The 20,830-nt window shown below is 39.8% G+C and overlaps 1 protein-coding gene across 2 annotated transcripts in view; it reads left to right on the top strand.

Moving 5' to 3' along the window:
- The window catches only part of tspan9a (tetraspanin 9a), a 197,531-nt gene that overhangs the window by 138,319 nt on the left and 38,382 nt on the right, over positions 1 to 20,830 (top strand). For both annotated transcript variants that reach the window (XM_072434832.1, XM_072434831.1), the window contains one exon: positions 18,395 to 18,586. In XM_072434832.1, the coding sequence (XP_072290933.1) occupies positions 18,395 to 18,586 (192 nt within the window). The remainder of the gene's footprint in view (positions 1 to 18,394; positions 18,587 to 20,830) is intronic.

Here is a 20,830-nt window from a genome sequence, read left to right as displayed (position 1 = left end):
CTTTCCTACACTCCTCCGGACTTGAAGCAGATGCAGACTGAAGAGCATCAACATTCGAATGGCGCCCACAGTCTCCCAGCGCCTCCATGAATACAGATTGTCTCTTGCTATTGGCTAATGTAACATGCTGTTTCCACTGTCTCTTCTCACGAGCTCCCAAGTTGATTAGCTCCAAAATGAACTTGTACATCACCACTACAAGGTCAGATCGCTTCTACTTCTGCAACTGCAAAAACTAAACGCATAAAGGTACGATGGGGTAGCATGAAAATGTTAATAATGTTTTAGTAATCTATCTATTTTTACAGAGCCAAAGGTAGGCAATATTACTAAAGCATATTCACTGGTTTTGTGAACTGCTTGGCCACTAACTTTGCCTTGCCTGTATTTAAGGGCCACATATTTGTCTCCATGAGGATGTAAATTGCTTTGCCTGGAATGTTTTACAGTTTGGTATTGAATGTATCTGTCCTGCATTTATTCAGTTGCGGGTGCTTTTATTGCAAAAAAAAAACTTGAAATGCTAAAAAACCTGCTGTGAGGACATTCCCGTCAATGCAATCCCGCCATTAAAATTTCAACATAAAAGATATCATCATGACAATTTAGAACATGTAAAAGTATAAAAAGGTGGAGGCTTCCTTACATTTCTTAATGATTAACTCATTCAAGGCGACCAACCAGTGAAATGTTTTGCATCCTCACCATCAATCTGAGAACTCTATTGACAGAACATCCCTTTTACTAATCAACACAACAGTACTAAAGCTTAAGACTTAAACCTTTCCGTAAGATCTTGGCGATTCTGAATGGTTATGGCAGTTTGGCTTGAAATAAATGCGATCTACTTTGACAGGTCTTGTTTTGTTTATAAAATATGGAAAGAATTCTTGGAATGGAATCAAACCAGTTTAACGTCCAGGATAATGACCAGCCCATTACAGTTCATGGTGCTGATATACTGCAGGTAGACAGGAAGCATTCGGATGCTCTGTTCACTGTAAGTTTCCTTGAAAGGGTGCAATAACATTAGCGAACATTTCCATCGACATTGTCCTTCCTTGACTCTGTCTTAAAAGTGCTGTGAATAATTTACCATCTGCAGTTTGAAGAGCAGGAGGTAGTGTATAAGAGGTTGTCATAAGTGCAGCAGTGAAGTCATTTAGCTCCCAGTATGGGACACAAATTGACTATTGATTATATGCCTTTCAATATCAATCTCCTCCGTTTGCTGCATTCTTAGCACTTGACTCGCGCTCAGTCTTCTTGCTTAAGGATGTGCATATTTTGCATATTCCCGTGCCCCTCTAGGGATGCATAATGCCTCCTATTGCATAACAGGAAGGTTTCCTTTCACTAACAGGGCTTCAGGAATAATATGCTGAGATCTGTGCAATTTTGTCATCACATTTTGTTTGTTGGGATTCTGAATCTTAATCTGTAAACACAATTGCTGAAAATACATAGTTTCACCGTTTCAAGTTATGGGGGCTCCATCATGCATTGCCTAACAGTATATTTACAATTTAAAATCATAGTCTGTTGCATAAGCAATGGAAAATACATTATGCAAGTACACAGCTCGGTGGCTAACTTTGTTGCAACACAGCATGGGTTTGATTCCCAAGTCTTTGATGTGTTTGCAGGTTCTCTCTAAGTCTAGGTGCTAAGATTTACCCCATTAAAACCAAAAATGCACAATAGGTGACGTTGGCGGTTTAGCACCTTTCAGTGTCGATGCACAGGTGGGTTTGAGGTGGCAAATGTGGTAGAACTGATGAAAATATCTCCCCTCGCTACAATCTGGTGTTTTGTGTCTCGTGTGTTCATTAACATCCACTGTCACCACCAAATAATACATAATACTAATTAAAACTAATCCTCCCGGAAGGTATTGACTAAATCTATAGCATAAATTCTGCAGCACTTCTCTCCTCCACTTTCTCCTGACAGGTTTCCCCCAGCTGCACTGAGGAACGTTTCCAATGTAGAAAACAAATGTATGTAGCCTACACATTTTTAAACACAGTATAGTAGTTAAGATGACCACCTCAAACTGTAGAAAAGGACAGACAATAGATAATAGTAGACAATAGTAGATAATAACTGCAATAACACTGTATGATTTTCAAATTTGTCAACCCAGTGTAGCATTATATCTTTGTTAACATGACTCTTTACCTAATGCCAGTGATTTCCATGTGGTTGCAAAATATGGGAATTACACAGTGCTTTGTCCTATATTAAGATTCAGTTTCTTCTAGTTTCTTGACCAGTAATCAAATACCTATCTAAAATTATTCGCTGCAATAAAAAATGATCTTTTCCGTCCCGTCGCAGCGGCAGCAGAGGGTCACTTCTATGTGGTCGGGACATCAAGTAGCCCAGTCCTGCAGCTCTGACTCTGTGCTATTTCACCAGGCGAAATGAGATAATAACACCGCACGCCTCGCGTGGTCTGCACCCGCCCTCGCTGCTGTCCCGATTGTATGACCTCTCTCTCTCCTCCGTCTTCTGCCTGTGAACCCAGCAGCACAGTCTGGGTTTGTCTGTTATTTGCACAAGGTTATTCTGAATAACCTTAAAGATAAAACCACAACAGTAAGCTTCAGAGGCCTGGATAATGCTGTTATTTCCAGGGATACCTCCTAAGGCTTTTTTTTTTGTATTATTTGTTTCACTGTGAGTCACCTCTTGAACATTGGTAATGACACGATTTGCACTTTGGCCATCGCAAACTGCAGCCAAGGTCAATTCAACTCGACGCGCGCTCCCTGTGGCTATTAGGTAGAATGAATTATGCTGCTGTGGTTAATGCTATCAGAAGTGGATGTTGTGTTTGTGGTTTTCTGACATAAGAATGCAAATGGGATGCAAGTGCGCCCGCGGCTCCATTTGCCATGTACGGACTGAGAGCCAAGTAGCACCTTTTGTGTTGTATCTTTAGTGCTTTTCATTCTATTTTCATAGCAAGCGGGTGCACATTGGCAAAGTACAAAGACATTCTATGTGTTAAAGAGTCTGTAAGACTTAAGATAGCAAGTTTAAGTGTGATATATTGCTGAAGATTATAAACAATAATATCTAAACAAATTTACGACACGATAAAACAGGAGAATCCCCAAAACGGTTCTAAATTTAGTACAATATAAGTAAGCTCAGCATCTCTGCGATAGACCTGGCCGTCCTGTTCACAGCCAACTGTAAAAGAAGCTCAATTTCTTTCTGTTCTATGTCAATTATCTTCCAATTATCTTCCCCTGCACTTGTTTACCATCAAACAACAGCTTCGCCCAGTGCGCCGAATACAATCTTTTCTCTTGACGCCAGGTGAACCGTACCTACCATATAAAGCAATCAATACTGTGATATTTGATATTTACTGAATTCCATCTATAGACTCGCTTTTACACTTACACACGAAAAAATATATCATCGCATTTCTCTAGCCACCATCTTTGCGTGCTAAACCTTTTGATGAAACGCCGCGCAGAGATCAAAGTGAAGTACTGGACCCGAAACAGCATTTTAAAGTAGAAGCGTCGCACCACAATACACGTCCATTTGGCCACTTTGCCCTGCACGGCGACACTGAACCGAGGCTCATAGCGAAGACGAGGGACGGTCGGGAGGGATCTCGGAAAAAGCGCTGAGTACATGGCTTTTCTTTTACTTACAGCAACCGGAGTCTATAGTGCATTAGGGATCTCCCATCTCTCCTCCTTCAGGTGTCCAGCCCTGCCTTTAATACAACGGTGTACGGCCAGGCTGTACCTCTGCTGAGCTTGCACACTTATTAAACCCTTTCCGCCCGTACTGAAACGCTACGGGAGGCCGGCCAAGCGTCTACTGCCCGCGAGGATTTTCCGCACGGCTGATCTGGCAAAACGGAGCGAGATATTTATACAGGCCAAACATTTGTGTGCCTCTACAGACCCGGCACTTCATGCGCAGGAAAATAGGCTGCCGTAAAGGGTATTTATTTGGAAATTTACGGTACACAAAAGCATCATAAGGTATTGTCGCTCGCAGCTTTACTGTCGAGAGTGAGTAGTTGTATTGGCGTTTAATTACAGATTTGGGTTTGGAAGTGCTCCCAACATTATCAGCAGCGGTTATGTATTTATACTTGACCAGGCTCATTGGAACAACTATGTCATTTACACGGTTATTGGCTTTAAAAGCTTTTGGCTCTGGGGTTGAAGTAATAAGAGTTTATTTAGGTTTTGGCACCAAATCGTTGCATTGATCTTGGGATAAAGGATTAAATGTTTGGTTTATGAATTAGTTTGCGATCTCAGAAGTGCGTCCGATTATGACATGGACCCTGTAAATTGTGCAGTGTTAAACAGGGACGCATAACACAGTAACAAAAGAGGAGTTTGGCTTTAGTGTCAAATGGAATCACAGAATTGTCTTTTGTCCCATTCAAAAGATATAGTATGGTGTTTCAAATTGTTAATCGCTATGACAACGGTCCTATTGGCTTATCATTATGAAACGTGGAAAGCGGTAAAGAGGAGAGCGCTGTCACCTCACTGTTAGAAACCCGACAATATCCAAAGTACAGCGTGGTGAAGAAGCGTTGTCTAAAATACTAAAATTACAAAAATGAAGGCGTTCTAAGGAAAAGGCTCGGAATGTCACATATGATGGAATGTTAAACCAACGGAGATTTGTGTGCAATGTATCCCAAAGTTTATCTGGTTGTTCCATGGCTCTTTTGATTACTATTATTTTAATTTGGCCATTGCATCTCTATGGATGCTTTGCACAACCGTAACAAAATTTTTTCCAATTTCCATCAAGCTACTCGATATCACAATGGGAATCATGAAAAATACGTATGTAAAATAACACCAAATAATTGTAGTTCCTCTACTATGGTGGACAGCAGAAGGCTATTGGCAGCAGTTCATCTTGACATTTTCAGTTAGCTTTTATGCTAGCACTCCTACATGCCTTGGATTTTCCACTTAGTCTATGGTCAACATCGAAGCAATCCTTTCATTTACAATTTTCTCCTTTGGTTCTCCCCATCTCGTTCCCATTGCATAATTGAAGTGCCTTGGGGCGCTCATCCTGATTGAAGATACTTGTAGGGACAGTGGAGCTCTAACCGCAGAATTAGTCAGGGGTGGCTAATAGCTTTTCTCTAAACGCTATGGCCCTGTTTTTCCTCCATATTTTGTGCCTCTGAGGCCAGTGGCTCCTGTCAGGTAAGAGATAGTGCAGTGTCAGCGCGGGCAGCAGAGATGGGCCTCGACAGCCACAGAAAGGCCTGCCTGCCTTTAATGCTTCCCGATGCAATTGATTTAAAGTCACTTTGCACAGAATAGCTTTTCTTTTGGGGGGGACTGGGCCGAGACACAGGAATAATCTTGGGACCACTCCCCTCAAAAAACGCTAATGGAACCTCTCGTTTGCTTGGTATACAGACAGGCAACCAACCAGAACTACCTGTGAATTGGATCACCTTTTCCTGGCCTGCAAAGCATGTGATGAATGGTGTCAACGTGTTCTTCATGGAAACACATCACAGCTGAAATGTCCAGAGCAGCAGTGGTGGTCTAAATAATAGCACTACTTGACAGATCTGAAAATATATATTTTTTTTTCTGGCCGCAAGGTGATTTTTTACGGTGTATGTTTATTGTCTTTTACAATGGTCAATTATGTATTCATTATTTAGATTGATTGCCCTTTCGTTTGACTGTTTTTTTTAATTACAGCAGTTTTTATTGCTCAAAAATACATTGAAAACATATATTCTTAGTGCAAGCAGGATTAAGCATGTTGCGCATACTTTCCACCAGAAAGGTTACACAGTGTACCTTTAAAGTAACAGTAACTTTCTAGAGGTGAAATGTCAACTGTTAAAACCATTCTTTGTAACATTCTGTATAGAGATAATAGAGATAGATAGGTTTCATATATGCCACTGTGGAAAGTTAAAGCTAAAGCAAAAACATTCCATAGAAACAAGCAAGAGGAGGCTTCTCCAGGCCAAGTACAAGTCAGGTTTGTGGAGATGCAAGTACACTCACTGTAAGGACATTGTGCAAAAAAAAACGTTCAAAATGAACAAAACAAAAACAAGTTGGTGGGATTTTTTTGGCAAAAAAATATGTACTTCCATTTCTGCTTGTTTAATTAAACAACATTTCTCTTTTAGTCTGCTTCTTTGGTAAAACAGCATGATTTACAATGCAAGAAAACATACAACTACTTTTGAAACAGACAGCATTGGTAGACATATCAGAAAATTGCAAGTATTTACAAATAGCTGACCCTTTTTTTTTGTCTCAGATGATAGCTTTTATTCATAGAAAGAGGAACAGTATGTTATCAGTGGCTACGAGACTTGCCTCGCATGTTCCACAGATAGTCCACTGGGTAAATGAAACTTTAACTAGTCCGATAAAGCTTTTAACGCTCACACTGCCTGCCTTTTGATTCCATAGTGTTTATTCTGAGACTGAAAGCCACCATTGCAGACCGTGTGAATAATTTACTCCTTGTACAGCGCCCTAACTGTACTCTAAAGCAAAGGACAGGGATACCCCCAGGTATCACACAGACACAATTTACTCGAGAGCTCTGCATCACCTTCAGCGTAGTGGTCAGTATAAGCGTGTAGTGATCAGTAAATCAATGGCCAGGACAATTAATTTTCTGAGGCAACCGCAAGTGCCATGATGTCAACAGGAAATTACAGATGGAGAGAAATAAAGTACTCGGACATTATGAAAGTGGAAAATAATGTGCAGTTGAGTAATTATTCCTCATAAAACATTTTGCACAGTTATATAGTTCATATGTTCTTATGGCCGCTTTGGCACAATCTGAATTATGTTAAGATCTTAAAGGTCCCCATGGTGTGGTAAATTGAATTGAAGCCACTGGGTAAGAGCCACTATTATCATTACAATACAATATTCTGTTGGACTGTTAGATTATCTCATTGAATCAAAGACTTCTATTTTATTAAGTCACATGGTGTTCTATGCAGAGAATGAAATATCTTATCTCTGTGGCTTTTGCTGTGTAGGAAACGTTTTAAGCCTAGTTAAACCTCCACAAGCAGGTTCTGGAAATGTCATGTGTATTATATATTGAAACAAAATTACAAATGAAGTGATGATTCATGTATTGAGAAACAGGAGTCATTTGAGTTTCTAATCGAGTGATGTTTCCAGGGGAATTTGAAATGGACTGAGGCTCAGAGCAACTTGACCTTATAAACAGGATTAATGAAAAAAGAGTGAATAACACAAAATACAGCCTCAGTTAGTTTTTGATTGCCCGAACCCCAATATTTAAAACAAGATAATCTAGTTAATTTGTGCTGAAAATAAGTGATTTTCATCTTGTTTTTTACTAACTTAAAGTAACATTGCCAATGGAATAAGCATCAGACATCTGGTTTTACTCAAAATAAGAAAAAGTTAAAGATGTTCTAACTTGAAATGAGAAAAGAAATGCTACTACACCAGAAATATCAACAAAACATACTTGTTCTATTGGCAAATGTTAATTTTCAGTCAAAAAATACTCAAATCAAGATAATTACTCCTTAAATATATCCCGTCATAACAAGGATAACAGCTCAAAAAAGCAAATATTGCATGTTTTGTTTGCAGAACAAGTTCCTGTAACATTGTGAATATGTGTCCATACCAAATCTAAGTCCCATAGCTGCTGTTGCTCCAATGAGAGAAAGATGACAAATGAACAAATGTAGGGAAAAAACATTGTCTGTTACTATGCACCACGTTTGATCAGCAGAGATTGGCTTAGATTGCCCTTGTTCAAAAAGCAGACTACAGAGGAATCCATTTGAGTGTTGCATCACATCACTGCACAATGAACAAAACGCAAACCCAACAGTGAAAATCTCATATTTTTAATTGTCATCTTGGATTTGATTTTGAGTCTCGCCATTGATGTGCAAATGTTGTTGATTGTGTTTGTCCATAACTTGTTTTATTAAAAGTCCTTTCGCTGTTGTGAACTAACGTGTTTAAAGCACACTTGGAGGATGCGGTTTAAAAAGATGGATGATGGCTCTAGACTTTAAAAACACTAATTTATTTGTCTGGGAAGCACGTCTTGAAACTAAACTTTCTCGACAGCTATCTCTCGGCACACACGGCGGCGTTTAAACCGAACGCTCGACTTGCAAACTGTGAACATTTTTGCTATATACAGAGAAAACCAATACATCTCAAACAAGAATATCCTTCCCATATACCATTAAGTTCCCTGCGGCTTTATTACACGTCTTAGTCCGTACCACTGGCAGTCTATTTAGCACTTGGGTGGTGACATGGAACTAGGGCTCACGAGGTCATAAGGCTCAAAATGAAAAAAATCCTCTTTTGTCTGGAGTGAATATCGGCTGACTTGATTTCAGTGCAAAATCAATGGCGTCTAAAGTGCAACGTGGTGTGCAAAGAAAGTGGGTAGAAATATATCTATATATATTCGGTTTAAAAGAGAAGGATGATGATGTAGGACAGGGCTGGGGCCGTGTGCGCGAGATAAAATGCCCTCCCCCGTCGTGCGATTCCTTTCAAGGTGGCATTTCTCCTCATTTTATGCTCAGTCGTGCACTAATAGGAGCGCTTTGTAATTACTTAACGAAAGGTTAGTTTGCAATACGTGCCCATCGAATTCCATTACAAGACATTTACTTTACCTCGTAACACATGTTGGGTTCCATTAGCGACGGGCACCTTGACATTAGCTAAATAGCACACAAGATGGAGTGACTGGAACTCTCGCTGATTTTTCTATAATAACCAAGCAAGCCCGCCTAGCTTGTTTCCATTTGCAACAGTTGTTATTTTTGAATTGAAACATTTTTGCAGCTAACGTCCTCAAATAACTAAAATTACCGTATTTTCCGGAGTATAAGTCGCACCAGCTAAAAAACGCACAATAGAAAAAAAGAACATATGTGTCTGACCGTGGATAAAGCACGTACATGTCTACCCGGAGACATTTTGAGTTATTCACAGATCATGAAAGTGTGAATTCAAAGCTTTCCAATGATATTTCACTCATGTAGATCTGAGAATATTTGAGTAAGTTGTGGTCATTTGAATGTATACAACTCTCAAACCCATTCACTGAGAAAACGGGGCTCAAAGTTTTTCACCTGAGAGAGCCCAGAGTCACAGGGGGGCGGGGCTCATTTGCATCTCATTGAGATAAGCCCTCCCCCCTGTCACACTGACACCACCTCCCCCCTACAGCTGTCACTGAAGACTCAAGAGGAGTGTTGTTATTGATGGTAACTGGACTTGAATCAGAATTAGAAGTTACTATATTAAAATGGAAATACTTGGATTACAAAAGGCCCTGAATAGAATCAAAGAATCAGAATCAGAATAGGGTTCATTGCATTTGTCGATAAACAATTCACAGGTGATTCAGTGCAACACAAACAACAAAAAGATAAGATAAAATAGCCTTTAATGTTACAACGCAGTAGATACAGGGGTAAAGGACAGATAACTTATAGGAAGTTTAAAAAAACACTCTTAATAGAAGAACATATAAACAGATGCCACTGGTTCTGCTTCACAGTGACTTTCCGCAAGCACCACACCTGGTCTCTTGGCATCAAAGCTGTAAACAAATAACAGGACATTTAAGAAATGGCTAACTATGTCACATAAAACACTCACTAACTCTTTTTTTTAACACAATGTGAGAGTTTCAATATAAAGTGTATCTGTAGTAGACAGAGAGAGAGAGAGAAAGGAGATTAGATTAATACATATGACATTTGATTAAGACGTATATGTCTCTATAATTGCTATTCTGCATTTGCACTATTATTAGTACCTGCTTTGCAAAGTCAAAGCTGTAATGCATCCTGATGTCTTTGCTTGCTGGCGGTGAGGGTCCAAAGACAGCACATTAGATTCTGTTGTAGAGATCTGTGCGTGGCCTGCAGCTTCTGATGTGTGGGAGAAGCTGTTTCCACAGTGAAGTTGCACTGGAGTATGAAATGCGGTTGCAAGTGTGAAAATAACAAATAATATCACATATAATTCACTCAGAATTATAAGTATAAGTATAAATGTAAGTATAAGTCGCACCCCGGCCAAAACTAGTAAGAAAGGTGCGACTTATAGGCCAGAATTTTTTCCAGTATTTTTATTGTTTGTTCATGAGTAAGTTCAATGTTGTTCAATGTGTGTTGTATGAGTCTTGTACTTTTGTAATTCGGGGCGACGTTTGTACAAGTTTGCTCTGAAGGCACCAACTCCAGCCACTAGGGGTCATAAAAGGGACATTAGATTAGTTTTAAAACTCTTCAAGTCAAGTTGTAAGCACTTTTCTTTCTCTGACTTCTACCACAAAGTTCTCTTGGATTATTATCAACATTCCATATGCGACAATGTTATATATGACTCCGAATCTGAAAATAACATCTCACCTTTCCCCATCTGTTATCGGCACTTTACAAAGCATATTAGTCATCAAACACTTTCTGGGTTGTGAACAGTAAGCCATGGCTGTTCACTCCCCCCGCCCAGTAAGCCATCTAATAGGCCATGTCAGTGACGATTTGACAAAAGCTGTCATTTTTGGCTATGTTGCAAATTTCCCCATCCACCTCTGGGGTCGCCGCGAGTGTGAAAAAGGTCATAGATGTCCAACTTCCTCATACGAAATGTCTTTGCACCCTCGGGAGAAGCTGAAGCGTAGCCTTAGCAACGCGGCGTGGATACTGTTGACTGATTGCCCTCCCAACCAGACACTTACACGAAGCCTCTTTCTGTTCCTGTCTGTGAGCTAGTGAGCTACACACACGTCTCATGTGCCAAACTTTTAGACTGTAAAATCTTCCATTCCTCTCGCTCACACTGGATTGTTGACCCGCCTGACCTTGTCTAGCGCTTAGTTGCTTCACAGTCGCCCTATAGAAGCGGCACCGTTATTTTCAGCTGGAAGAACATAAGGATCAGTCCATACAGCTACTCAGAGTTCATGTAAAGGCATTTGCTAAATATTTCTAAAGTAAAAGTATTTGTGGTGGTGTTTGGATATTTAGCGCTTACTGCTTCAGCCACTTCAGTGATGTATAGCTGGTCTCAACTGATACTCAACTTAAACTAATGCAAGTTACAGCCTAATTATTACGTACTATTGCCGCAACTTTAAAGTGACCACAGTTAATGTCTTACCCACATTGCTCTTACATTGAAACAATTTAGAAAAAAAATTGAAAAATCTTTAGAAACATTTTGGAAAATCTTACACTATTTCTAACAATTAATTCAATATTTGTTTTAACCAAGAACAGCCTCTGAAGCGCTGCCTTTTCTTGTGTTTTAATAAATGAAATGTTTTGGAAATACATTTACAGTATGTAAAAAAAGTATAAATTGTTGATCCCAATCTTACTACATACAGTTTATGATTCACATTTGTCAGCATGTACCACTGTAACTGTGGCTGGACGTGTCACTGTTGAGGACAATAGCATTTAGAGACAGGAAATCGTTTTGCTTTGACGTTCAGGTGTCTCAAAATGTCAGCCTGACTCACATGAAAAGGTCCTATAGTCTCTCTGTCCTCTTCTTAACCATCGAATCCTCTTTTTCCATTCTCACTCTCCGAGAGCACACGGTTACCATCCTGGTCTGCTGAGGATTTTTCCTTATCACACTCCAGAAAGGCCTTGCTATCAACTTTCAATTTCAACTTTCAAAAACACATTTCATAATAACTTGGGCCCTTATATCCACGACTGCATCCACGAGGAAAAAATAGGAAAACGTCAGTTGTTTTGACAGGAGTTTGCTGCTACTAAAATACAAAACTTCACAATCACGAGGCTGGTTTGCTAAAAGATTCATCCCCGTATCCAAAGCCTGTTAAATTTGATATTTTCAAGTTCCGGATATGCGGCCAACCATCTCTGAATCCATGGCAATTGCTTCATTTTCTATGGTGCTGCCTGTTGCATACAAATAACAACCTCAAACCTCTTTCCACACCTTAGAATATGAAAGAAAATGAAAAGGACACATTTTATTACTTTAATCTGAAGTTTGCAAATGCCAAATAAACAAGTCCGTCTAAAAGCCCTGAAATATGCTTTGATGGCTCTTCATCTTCAAAATCATCTGATGCTTCTTAAAACCAAAATGACCACCATTACGGATCTTCCTGAAAAACAGTCAATAATTAGGTGCCAAAATGTAGTGATGGATTTTTCAGAAATGGCAAGTGAAAAAAGAAGAACTTTTTTGTGAAAATCAAGACAAACAACATTAAACACATTTAAGTTAAAAACAATATATGTAATAAACATCTGTGTAGCATTATATCTACAGTATTTCAGTTGAATGAGTGTGGGGTTGTCAAAAACACAAAAACCCAGATACTGATAAAAAAAAAGTTTAGTATCAAAACTAGATACTGATACCAAAATAAATTGTATTAAATTGGACAAAAAATTGCAAATTTTACCCGAGAATAGTTTTAGAATGACCTTACTCTATATCAGATATAAAGTTGTCTTAAAAAGATAATGTTTTTGTTTTATCATTGAGGTATCGAAATTAATTGTGAGTATATTGTCTTTTCCTTAGTATAATAATCAAGTTTGGAATGTTAGTATCATGACGACAAAAAAATAGACTTACTAAAAACTTACTTATCACACATAACATGGCACAAGTACAAAATGATCTTCTCACCATGGCATCATCAGTAATTGGTTGTAAAGATCTGATGTTCCGTTAGAAGTTGGACACATTTGTATGGCTTTGGTTGGGGATCAATGGGACTAGACAAGCACACATCTTCATCATCATCCATTAAAAATATCATTACTGCAGCATTATGAAACATTTCCAATCTTTGAACATCACGTTTGAAGACCGATGAACTCAAAGCAGGTCATGCACAGCTGCAGCTGCAAAAGCACCATTAAAAGGCATTAGATGGTGATGTTATGGATGATCATTACACTCTGGAGCGAGCGCGCCCAGTGTTAAACCTACGAAGTCGCACTTGCATTGACCGGATGGCACTACATCTTCTGTTTACGGTGTTCAGAGTCTTAGGGTAGTATTAGACTAGTATTAGAGTAATTCCATGATCCTTTTTTCCAGATGGGATATGTAAACATGACCAGGCCAGCAATTAAAAAGAAGATAAGGAGCTCATCTGACAGACGCCAGGGGTCAAACCCAGTGGCACATGCCAAGAACAGTTTGACCCATCAGGTTACAGCTTTGAGTGGAGGCATTTCTTAAGCCTCGCTCTCTTTCTAGTATTAGTAGTAGTAGTAAGTGTGAGGAGGTCAAGGCAGATTGAGGTAAATGACTCGAAAGCACAGATCAGACGGGGCGAACGAGGCCGTCGGGCAGAATGACACACTCGGACGAGCTCTTTTCACTGGGCATTAAGCACAATTAAAGAGCGGGCACAATGGTCCTCACCACCTGGACGCTGTTTAAGACCAATCTGAGAACAAGTACTGTGCTTTATGTGCTGCCAGGGCCATTGGACTCGTGTATATCTGAAGACTGCTGGACTATGATCCACTACCGTATTTTCTGGACTATAAGTCACACCCTTTTTCATAGTTTTGGGTGCAATTTATACTTATATTTATACTTATACTCTGTAGCAACTTATATGTGATATTATTTGTTATGTTTACACTTGCAACCGCATTTCATACTCCAGTGCAACTTATATGTTTTTTCTTCTCTATTTTGTCATTTTTGGCTGGTGCGACTTATAGTCTGGAAAATTCAATTCAATTTATTTTTGTATCATCCAAAATCACAACAATCTTATACCTAAAATACGGTACATGTGTTATATGTACACATTTTTTAATCTTACAAAAGAGAAGATGATCTGCACCAGATTTATCTACTGCAACTTTCAGCGAAAAAGTACACATTATATTCAATAACAACTCATTACAGGTCATTAGAATCATCAGCTCATTAGGTGATTTTCTAAAATTGCAAATGTATTTAATTAAAACAATTACAAGTACAATTTAACTTGCCTGATGTTGACACAGTTGATTATCTGGAATAATGAATCCTTTTGTATAGGGTTATTGAGTGTATTAAAATGGTGGAGTACAATCTGGGAATTTTGAGAATACATATTGGACTTTATAAATGCTGTAGTAGGAAAATGTTAGCAATATTTTCTACTAGTTAAGTCATTAGTTGTATAGAATTTTAAGGGATGCTTTTGAATTAAGTGAGTTACTTCAAAATAGGTGCAGTCGAGTGATTGTCATGACTCGAACAGTTGTGGTTTGACAGAAAATATACCACAGAACTTCAAGCTTGAGATGTATTGGTTGATAAACTGCAGGTCATTCATAAAAATAAATACCAACCTTTCTTTGCCAGTGAAGCGCCGCCAAACTCCTATTGCTCATACACTCACTAAACAGGATCATTTTCCATCCAAGCTTTTTATAATTTCACCAAATTATAAACGACAAATTAAAAAGCAGATGATTTACAATGAAAACGCGAAATCCAACTTTCCAACCAACATGTTTTCTCCTATAGTGTTTTTATTTGCCAGGCATTTGGGACCCAGCGGTGGCTCCCAGAGAATACAGGGTCCTCTGAATTATTTAGACCACGCATGATTGGAACTGCAATTCGCTTCTCTCTTACAGCGATCATAACTATATGCTTTTGCCCACATGCGCTGGTGAGGAATTCAATTCACAGTATCCTGCACTACACACATCAGCCAGGCAGTGCGAGCCCTCAGCCTCGACAGAAGCATTCTGATTTCATTTCATGGTTAATACGGTCCATCAGTGTTACAGCGTGGTATTAGGCTTTTATGTATTCACAGTAAATGCGTTGCTACTCCATTGACTTCAAATGTGAGTCTTAATTTCATGTGATGCTTAGTGCACTTTTGAACGCTGTCAAACTGGGCTTTTTTCTTTAATTAACAGATTGTATTAACTTTTAGCTCATAAAAAGTACACATGTAAACATCCCTGACTCTGATACATAGATTTGTTGGTTTGTTCACACGTGGTTTGACTACGGAAAACTGTGTGTTATACTCAGCTTTCCTTAAACAAACTAAACCATGAAGAGGCTCAAATTTATCACATAAGTTTAGACGTGTCAGAGAATGTTTTTTCTTTAAGACACGTATTTGGACAGCACATTTATCATCTTTACTGTAAAATTGGAAAAATGCTGCTATTGAAACCTAAATAACAACCATTTTGGGGTGATGCAGACCTAATATTAAAGTTCCAAGCCTTAATATAAAGTCTTTCACTAGACTACACCACGACCCCGGCTACAATGCTACGAAGTGTTTATTGGCGCACAAGAAACGTGAACAACACAGATGTACTCAAATGGATGCCGTTTTGGGAGCGCTGTAGGCTCCCGGGCCTCAATACCCCCATCTAGAGCATAAATTTGAATAATTACAAAAAACATGAACACCGGTGTGTATGATTTGGATGCTTAAATAGCGTAGCCGCAGGAAGGGGCGTGAAAGGGGTGTGGTCCTGCTCCCAAACTTAAGATAACAAACTTATAGTCATTTAGTCAACCAAGAATTTCTTTAATACAGCCCTCTTACTTAGTTTTTATGGTCAACTCTTCCTTTTAATGCGTGAAATTGAGGTACAGAGTTGTGTTGGGGTCAATTTGATCCAACCTTAGCTCGTCCCATAACTCTCATCCCTGTTCCCATCTGTTACTTTGGACATTTCCATGGATCAGTTCTGCATACACAAAATCGCTGAGGGCAGAAGGTTAATTGCACCGACCCCTGACACAATAGCTGTGTCCACATATGAATGACCGCCCTCCTGCCGTTTATGTACGCTTGAATCCTGCAGGACCTATTAGGCTCGGCTCATCACTCCCCGCCTCACGAGCCCTGTATTTGCAGTCCCTTCCCCTCACCTCTCACTCCTTACTTTGTTAATGTGCTCCCAGTCACTTTGTTTGGCTGCACCGGGCCATTAGTCAAACTGAAGCTACCATTGTTTGTCAGTGGAGGTGCGCCGTGCATTCCCAAGTGGGGCGGCATCAGCTGGGCCATTCCTCAGATGTAACTTTGTCAGGCGCCCGCGAAAATTAGCTCCGTGCAATCGCGCCGGCTTTGAATGTTTTATTAATTTTCCGCAGACACGGCTTCGCGGGCTTATCCGTGATTTGCAACAGATGATGACTTGCAGGTTGGGAATAGGCTGCCCCCCCCCCCCCCCCCCCCCCCCCCCCCCCGTTTGTATATTGTTTGTTTGCATGCACGACAGGTCTGGTAGAACATATTGCTGACAGGCATTGAAGTGGTCCGGTGCGGCGGAGCGGAGATTGGATAGTGCGACTACGAGAGATGGAAAGAAGCGGTGGCAGCGCGATGATTTACAGTGCTGCCATACCCATATTTTATCTCATTTGGATTTTTTTTTTATTCATGCCTGGACCGCCCTGGGTAGTTCCTTCTATTAGGGGCAGGCAAAAATGTCACTGGATGCTATATTTCACTGCTCATGGGCAATGGTTGTATCTGTGATGGATGGAAGTGCAGAGGTGGCTGGGAAACCCTTTTTAATTCATCAAAGACTTCGGTGAAAAATTAAGCACGTGCGATTTCGGTGACATTTTGAAAGTACTTAGTTGTATGTAGGATGAAAATACCAAAACCTAAAATTTGCTGAAAATTTGGGTGAAATTGTGTGTTATAATCTGTATTACAACACTTAAAGGGGATATAATAGGCTACTTTTACTTAAATGAGCTTTTAACCTTGTCGCAATGACGTTTCCTCCGAATATTCTTAGCATTAATCTGCTCGAAATATTGCAGTTTTCACCTACCCGCTATCCCCGCCCACTTTCCTGTAAGTTTTTTTAATAAGACTCTGAATATATAGGGTTCCAAAATGTCATATAGACACTTCCCCCCCCAAAAAAGTAGTTACTTCACTTCATCACTTCAACAATCATACAAATCTGTTATTTACTCATAGAAAGGTGAGAATGTATACAAAAGGGTGAAAGTGACTCGACACTTCACAGCAAAAATGTTCCGGGTTTGCAACGTTCCCTAATTAACCCAAAACATAACCCAAAAATGCTCTAGTTAAGCCAAATTAAGTTCAAGATCTGGAGATGAGCGCTGTACAGTAGCGGCTCTCTGTTCCTGACATCTTTTGACACGCTTTCCTTAACTTTTACCTCGAGATGTATCTGCAACGTATCTCATTTCTAAAACAACTGTAACCTTTTCATCATGTTAACTACCGAGCAAAATGCCTGGCGGTGTGACAGGGAGGATTTAACGTTGTGCACCCTCCAAACGCAGCTCCAATCCCCTGTAGACGCTTTCAAAGTTAAGTTTTAGTGTTCATTTGATTGTGGTGCCAGTAATGACTCTCTCTGTTTGTTCGAGGTTTAATATAATCAGCTCAGACTTACAAACCAGCTCGGCTATAGTCCAAATTTTCTTCTAATCTTTCACAGAGTAGCGCAGGGTTTATAGGATACACGATTGGTGCAAATGTTCTTGTATTTCCTTAAGTATTTGATGTTATTCAACTGTTGCGGTTTAATCTCTGGCATGTCATGTGGTGATTTGTGGTTAACTGAAGCTTTGGAGTGTTGATCGTCGGTGGTCCGGGTATTGTTAAACTGTCTTCACACTTAGAAATTGGGACTAAACTCAGACAAAATGCTAAAGTAAACCTGGACTACATCAGAACCAAATTAGGACCAAACCAAGTCCACATCATTCAGTGATTGTATAGTCTTGGTCGAGTCCTCTGTTTTGGATCAGTCTTGTTTTTTTATGTTTTAGTCCTGATATTGTCTCCTTAAGTTCAGAGCTAATGGTATAACTTATATTATTTTATCCTACGGCATATGTACAGCTTATTAGTGTGATGTAGGGTGACATTACCTCACGTAGTGCTGTTGTGTCGTTGCTCAAATGTGGCCTAAATCAGATTTTTCCATGACCATTTTCGGCAGCCCAAATCAGATTTTTTTCAAATGTGACCCTGGACTTCTTCTTTTTTTTTTTTTTTGCAAAGTGACTGCACCTTCTCCCATTTGTCCTATTTTTTCTCCACTCTTCTATTATCCACTAAATATTGATGAACGCCCCAGGTTTGCTTGCCCATCCATAAAAGGACGCCACTGCCATGAAGTTATAAAAGCGCTTTCTCATGCCTCACTCCCATGGCCAGCCCTCTGTGGTCAGGGTCTGTCTGTGTGTGTTTTCCAGAGATAAAAGAGATGCAGATACACTTTTGTTTTGTCTAAAACCTTGAAGCAGAATAGACTTTCACCTTGCCACCTCGGCTCTTAATATCTTTGATTTCCTCTCCACAGTTATGCGGCTGCGGGCTGCTCGGCGTGGGCATCTGGCTGTCGGTGTCGCAGGGAAGCTTCGCCACCTTCTCGCCCTCATTCCCGTCGCTCTCGGCCGCCAACATGGTCATCGGCGTCGGAGCCATCGTCATGGTTACGGGCTTCCTCGGTTGCCTCGGCGCCATAAAGGAGAACAAGTGCCTGCTTCTGAGCGTGAGTCCCGTGATGATTGTCCTGAGATCAAAATGAATGTGCTTGTATTTCTCACTCTGGGTTGAACTAGTGGCCATCAGGCATATTTCTGACATATTTCTGACATATTTCTCTTACATATTTATAACATATTTCTGACATATTTCTCTGACATATTTCTCTTACATATTTATAACATATTTCTGACATTTTTTTATAACATATTTCCGACATATTTATAACATATTTCTGACATATTTATAACATATTTCTGACACATTTCCCCTGAGCTCTTTACTGTAACTGAGTATTGTAAGCTAATGAAAAGTGGTAATAATAGTGGTAGGTGTAGTAGTTTTAGCACGTGTAGTAGTACTGGTTTCAGTTGCTGTAGTTATAGTAGTTGTTGTAGTTATAGTTACAGTAATAGTTGTAAATGTTGTAGTATAGTTTGTTCTAGTAGTTGCAGTAATAGTTCTAGTTCTAGTTTTAGTTGTAGTAGTAGTTGTAGTAGTATTTATTTTGGCAATAGTTGTATTTGCAACTACTACACAATCAACAGTGTGAACACTTAACAGGATATGGTGTATATGTGTATTCTTATCTATGCCTTCTTTTCTATTGTAGTGTTTTCTGTTTGTACTAACACCTTTAAAAGCCAGGGACGGGGCTGTACATGGACACGGTTACCTAGGTGATGACAATTAATTGGACATTTTAACTGTCCATTTCAAATAAATAAGTACATGAATAAATAAATATATAGTTTTAGTTGTAGTCATAGTATAGTATTTGAACATATAATACAATAAGGTGTTTATAGCAGACCCTTTGCAGCACAGTTTGTTTATAAGTACTTTTCACTGCCCACTCAACACAGACTTGTTTTAGTATTTTTTTGAAAGAGAAAGAATGATAAATGTCCAAGTCTTCCCAACACGTTCCAGACTCAAAATAAATCACTCTCTTGTTGTACTCCGTGACGAGCCCCCAATTATGTTACACCCGGGAAGAAAAGTTAGCCGGACAAACTTATAGTGATATTAAAAGTTTACCAAAATTTGAGTTTCTTGTTTATTTGTTTGAGCGGTCTGGCTGAGCCCAAACAAGACATAAAAACAGGAATGTCACGGGGAAGCTGCCTCTCGTACCTCCACACTGCGGTCACAGGCCACTGAGAACATGGCAGCATATTTGTAATTGTCTCTCAAGTGGAACCGCACCAGATGCTCTCAACTGACAGCAAAAGTTGGCCCCGCATTTTATTAAACCCCAGGGTGGCGCCCTCGGTTACAACACACAGGCCTGGAGAATTGTCTTTTTTCCCTCCGGTTTGACGGCAGATAGTAAAGCCACTTAATATTTCCTAGCACTATAATTGTCTGCGTTCTATTATTCATTACAAGAATTCCAACATTTCTAGACACTGCGGTGTTCGCTGCAAACTCGCACAAAGCGTTCCCAAGTTAATTACCGGAGTTCTGCCGATGGAAGGGAGGAAGAAGGTTGGTTGCCACACAAAAGCCGCTGTATAGGAACTTTAAATGGAAAGAGGAGTTTCAGACGCATTGGTACTTTACATCGCAAACAGGCCCAATCCCTTGAAGCTCTTGCGTCAGTCAGAAAGCCTTTCCAAATCCTCTGCGCTCGACATGGCTCCTTTCACCTGCCTAACTACAGGGGCTGAGAGCGAGGAGAAGCAGACAAGAAAGGAACTCGATTCTTATTAAGGTTACTCTTTTTTAACACGCATTTGACCAGTTTGCAATCACTCGTTTAGATTCTTCCATTCAAAATCCTCAGTAGACATTTGGGCTGTCGGCGTTTAATTGTTTAGCCGATTAATCTTCTTAAACTATTTATTTTGAAGGATTTTTTTAGGCGTTACTGGACAGGCGTTCGCGGCGTGAAACGGGGACGAGACTGGGGGAGGACACGCAGCAAACTGTCAGAGCTGGATTCAAACAAAACAAAACTGCGGGTGATGCATTCGACCACCGAGCAGCAAAACTGTTTATTTTATTACGATTATGAAGATTTATCTGGACAGCAGCACAAAGGAGAATGAGTTGGCTGAATATTTGGAAGCAAATTCTAAGAGTAATCTGTCTCTTTTGAATATAAATACACCCTTTAGAAGTACTTTTCTGTATGGATAGTTTGTGATAGTTCTTTGAGTGCATTTTGGGTCGGATACAGCGTCTAATCAGAGATGCTGAATAGTTTTTGGCCCTTTTTATGAAGTAAGGCATGTTTCTAGTTGAC

This window comes from Eucyclogobius newberryi, unplaced genomic scaffold, assembly GCF_026437365.1.
Source record: "Eucyclogobius newberryi isolate DKJ021-1_F unplaced genomic scaffold, fEucNew1.0.hap1 SCAF_7, whole genome shotgun sequence".
Lineage (NCBI taxonomy): Eukaryota > Metazoa > Chordata > Actinopteri > Gobiiformes > Gobiidae > Eucyclogobius > Eucyclogobius newberryi.
Note: the sequence above shows the minus strand (reverse complement) of the source record. Positions and strands in the feature narration are given on the sequence as shown.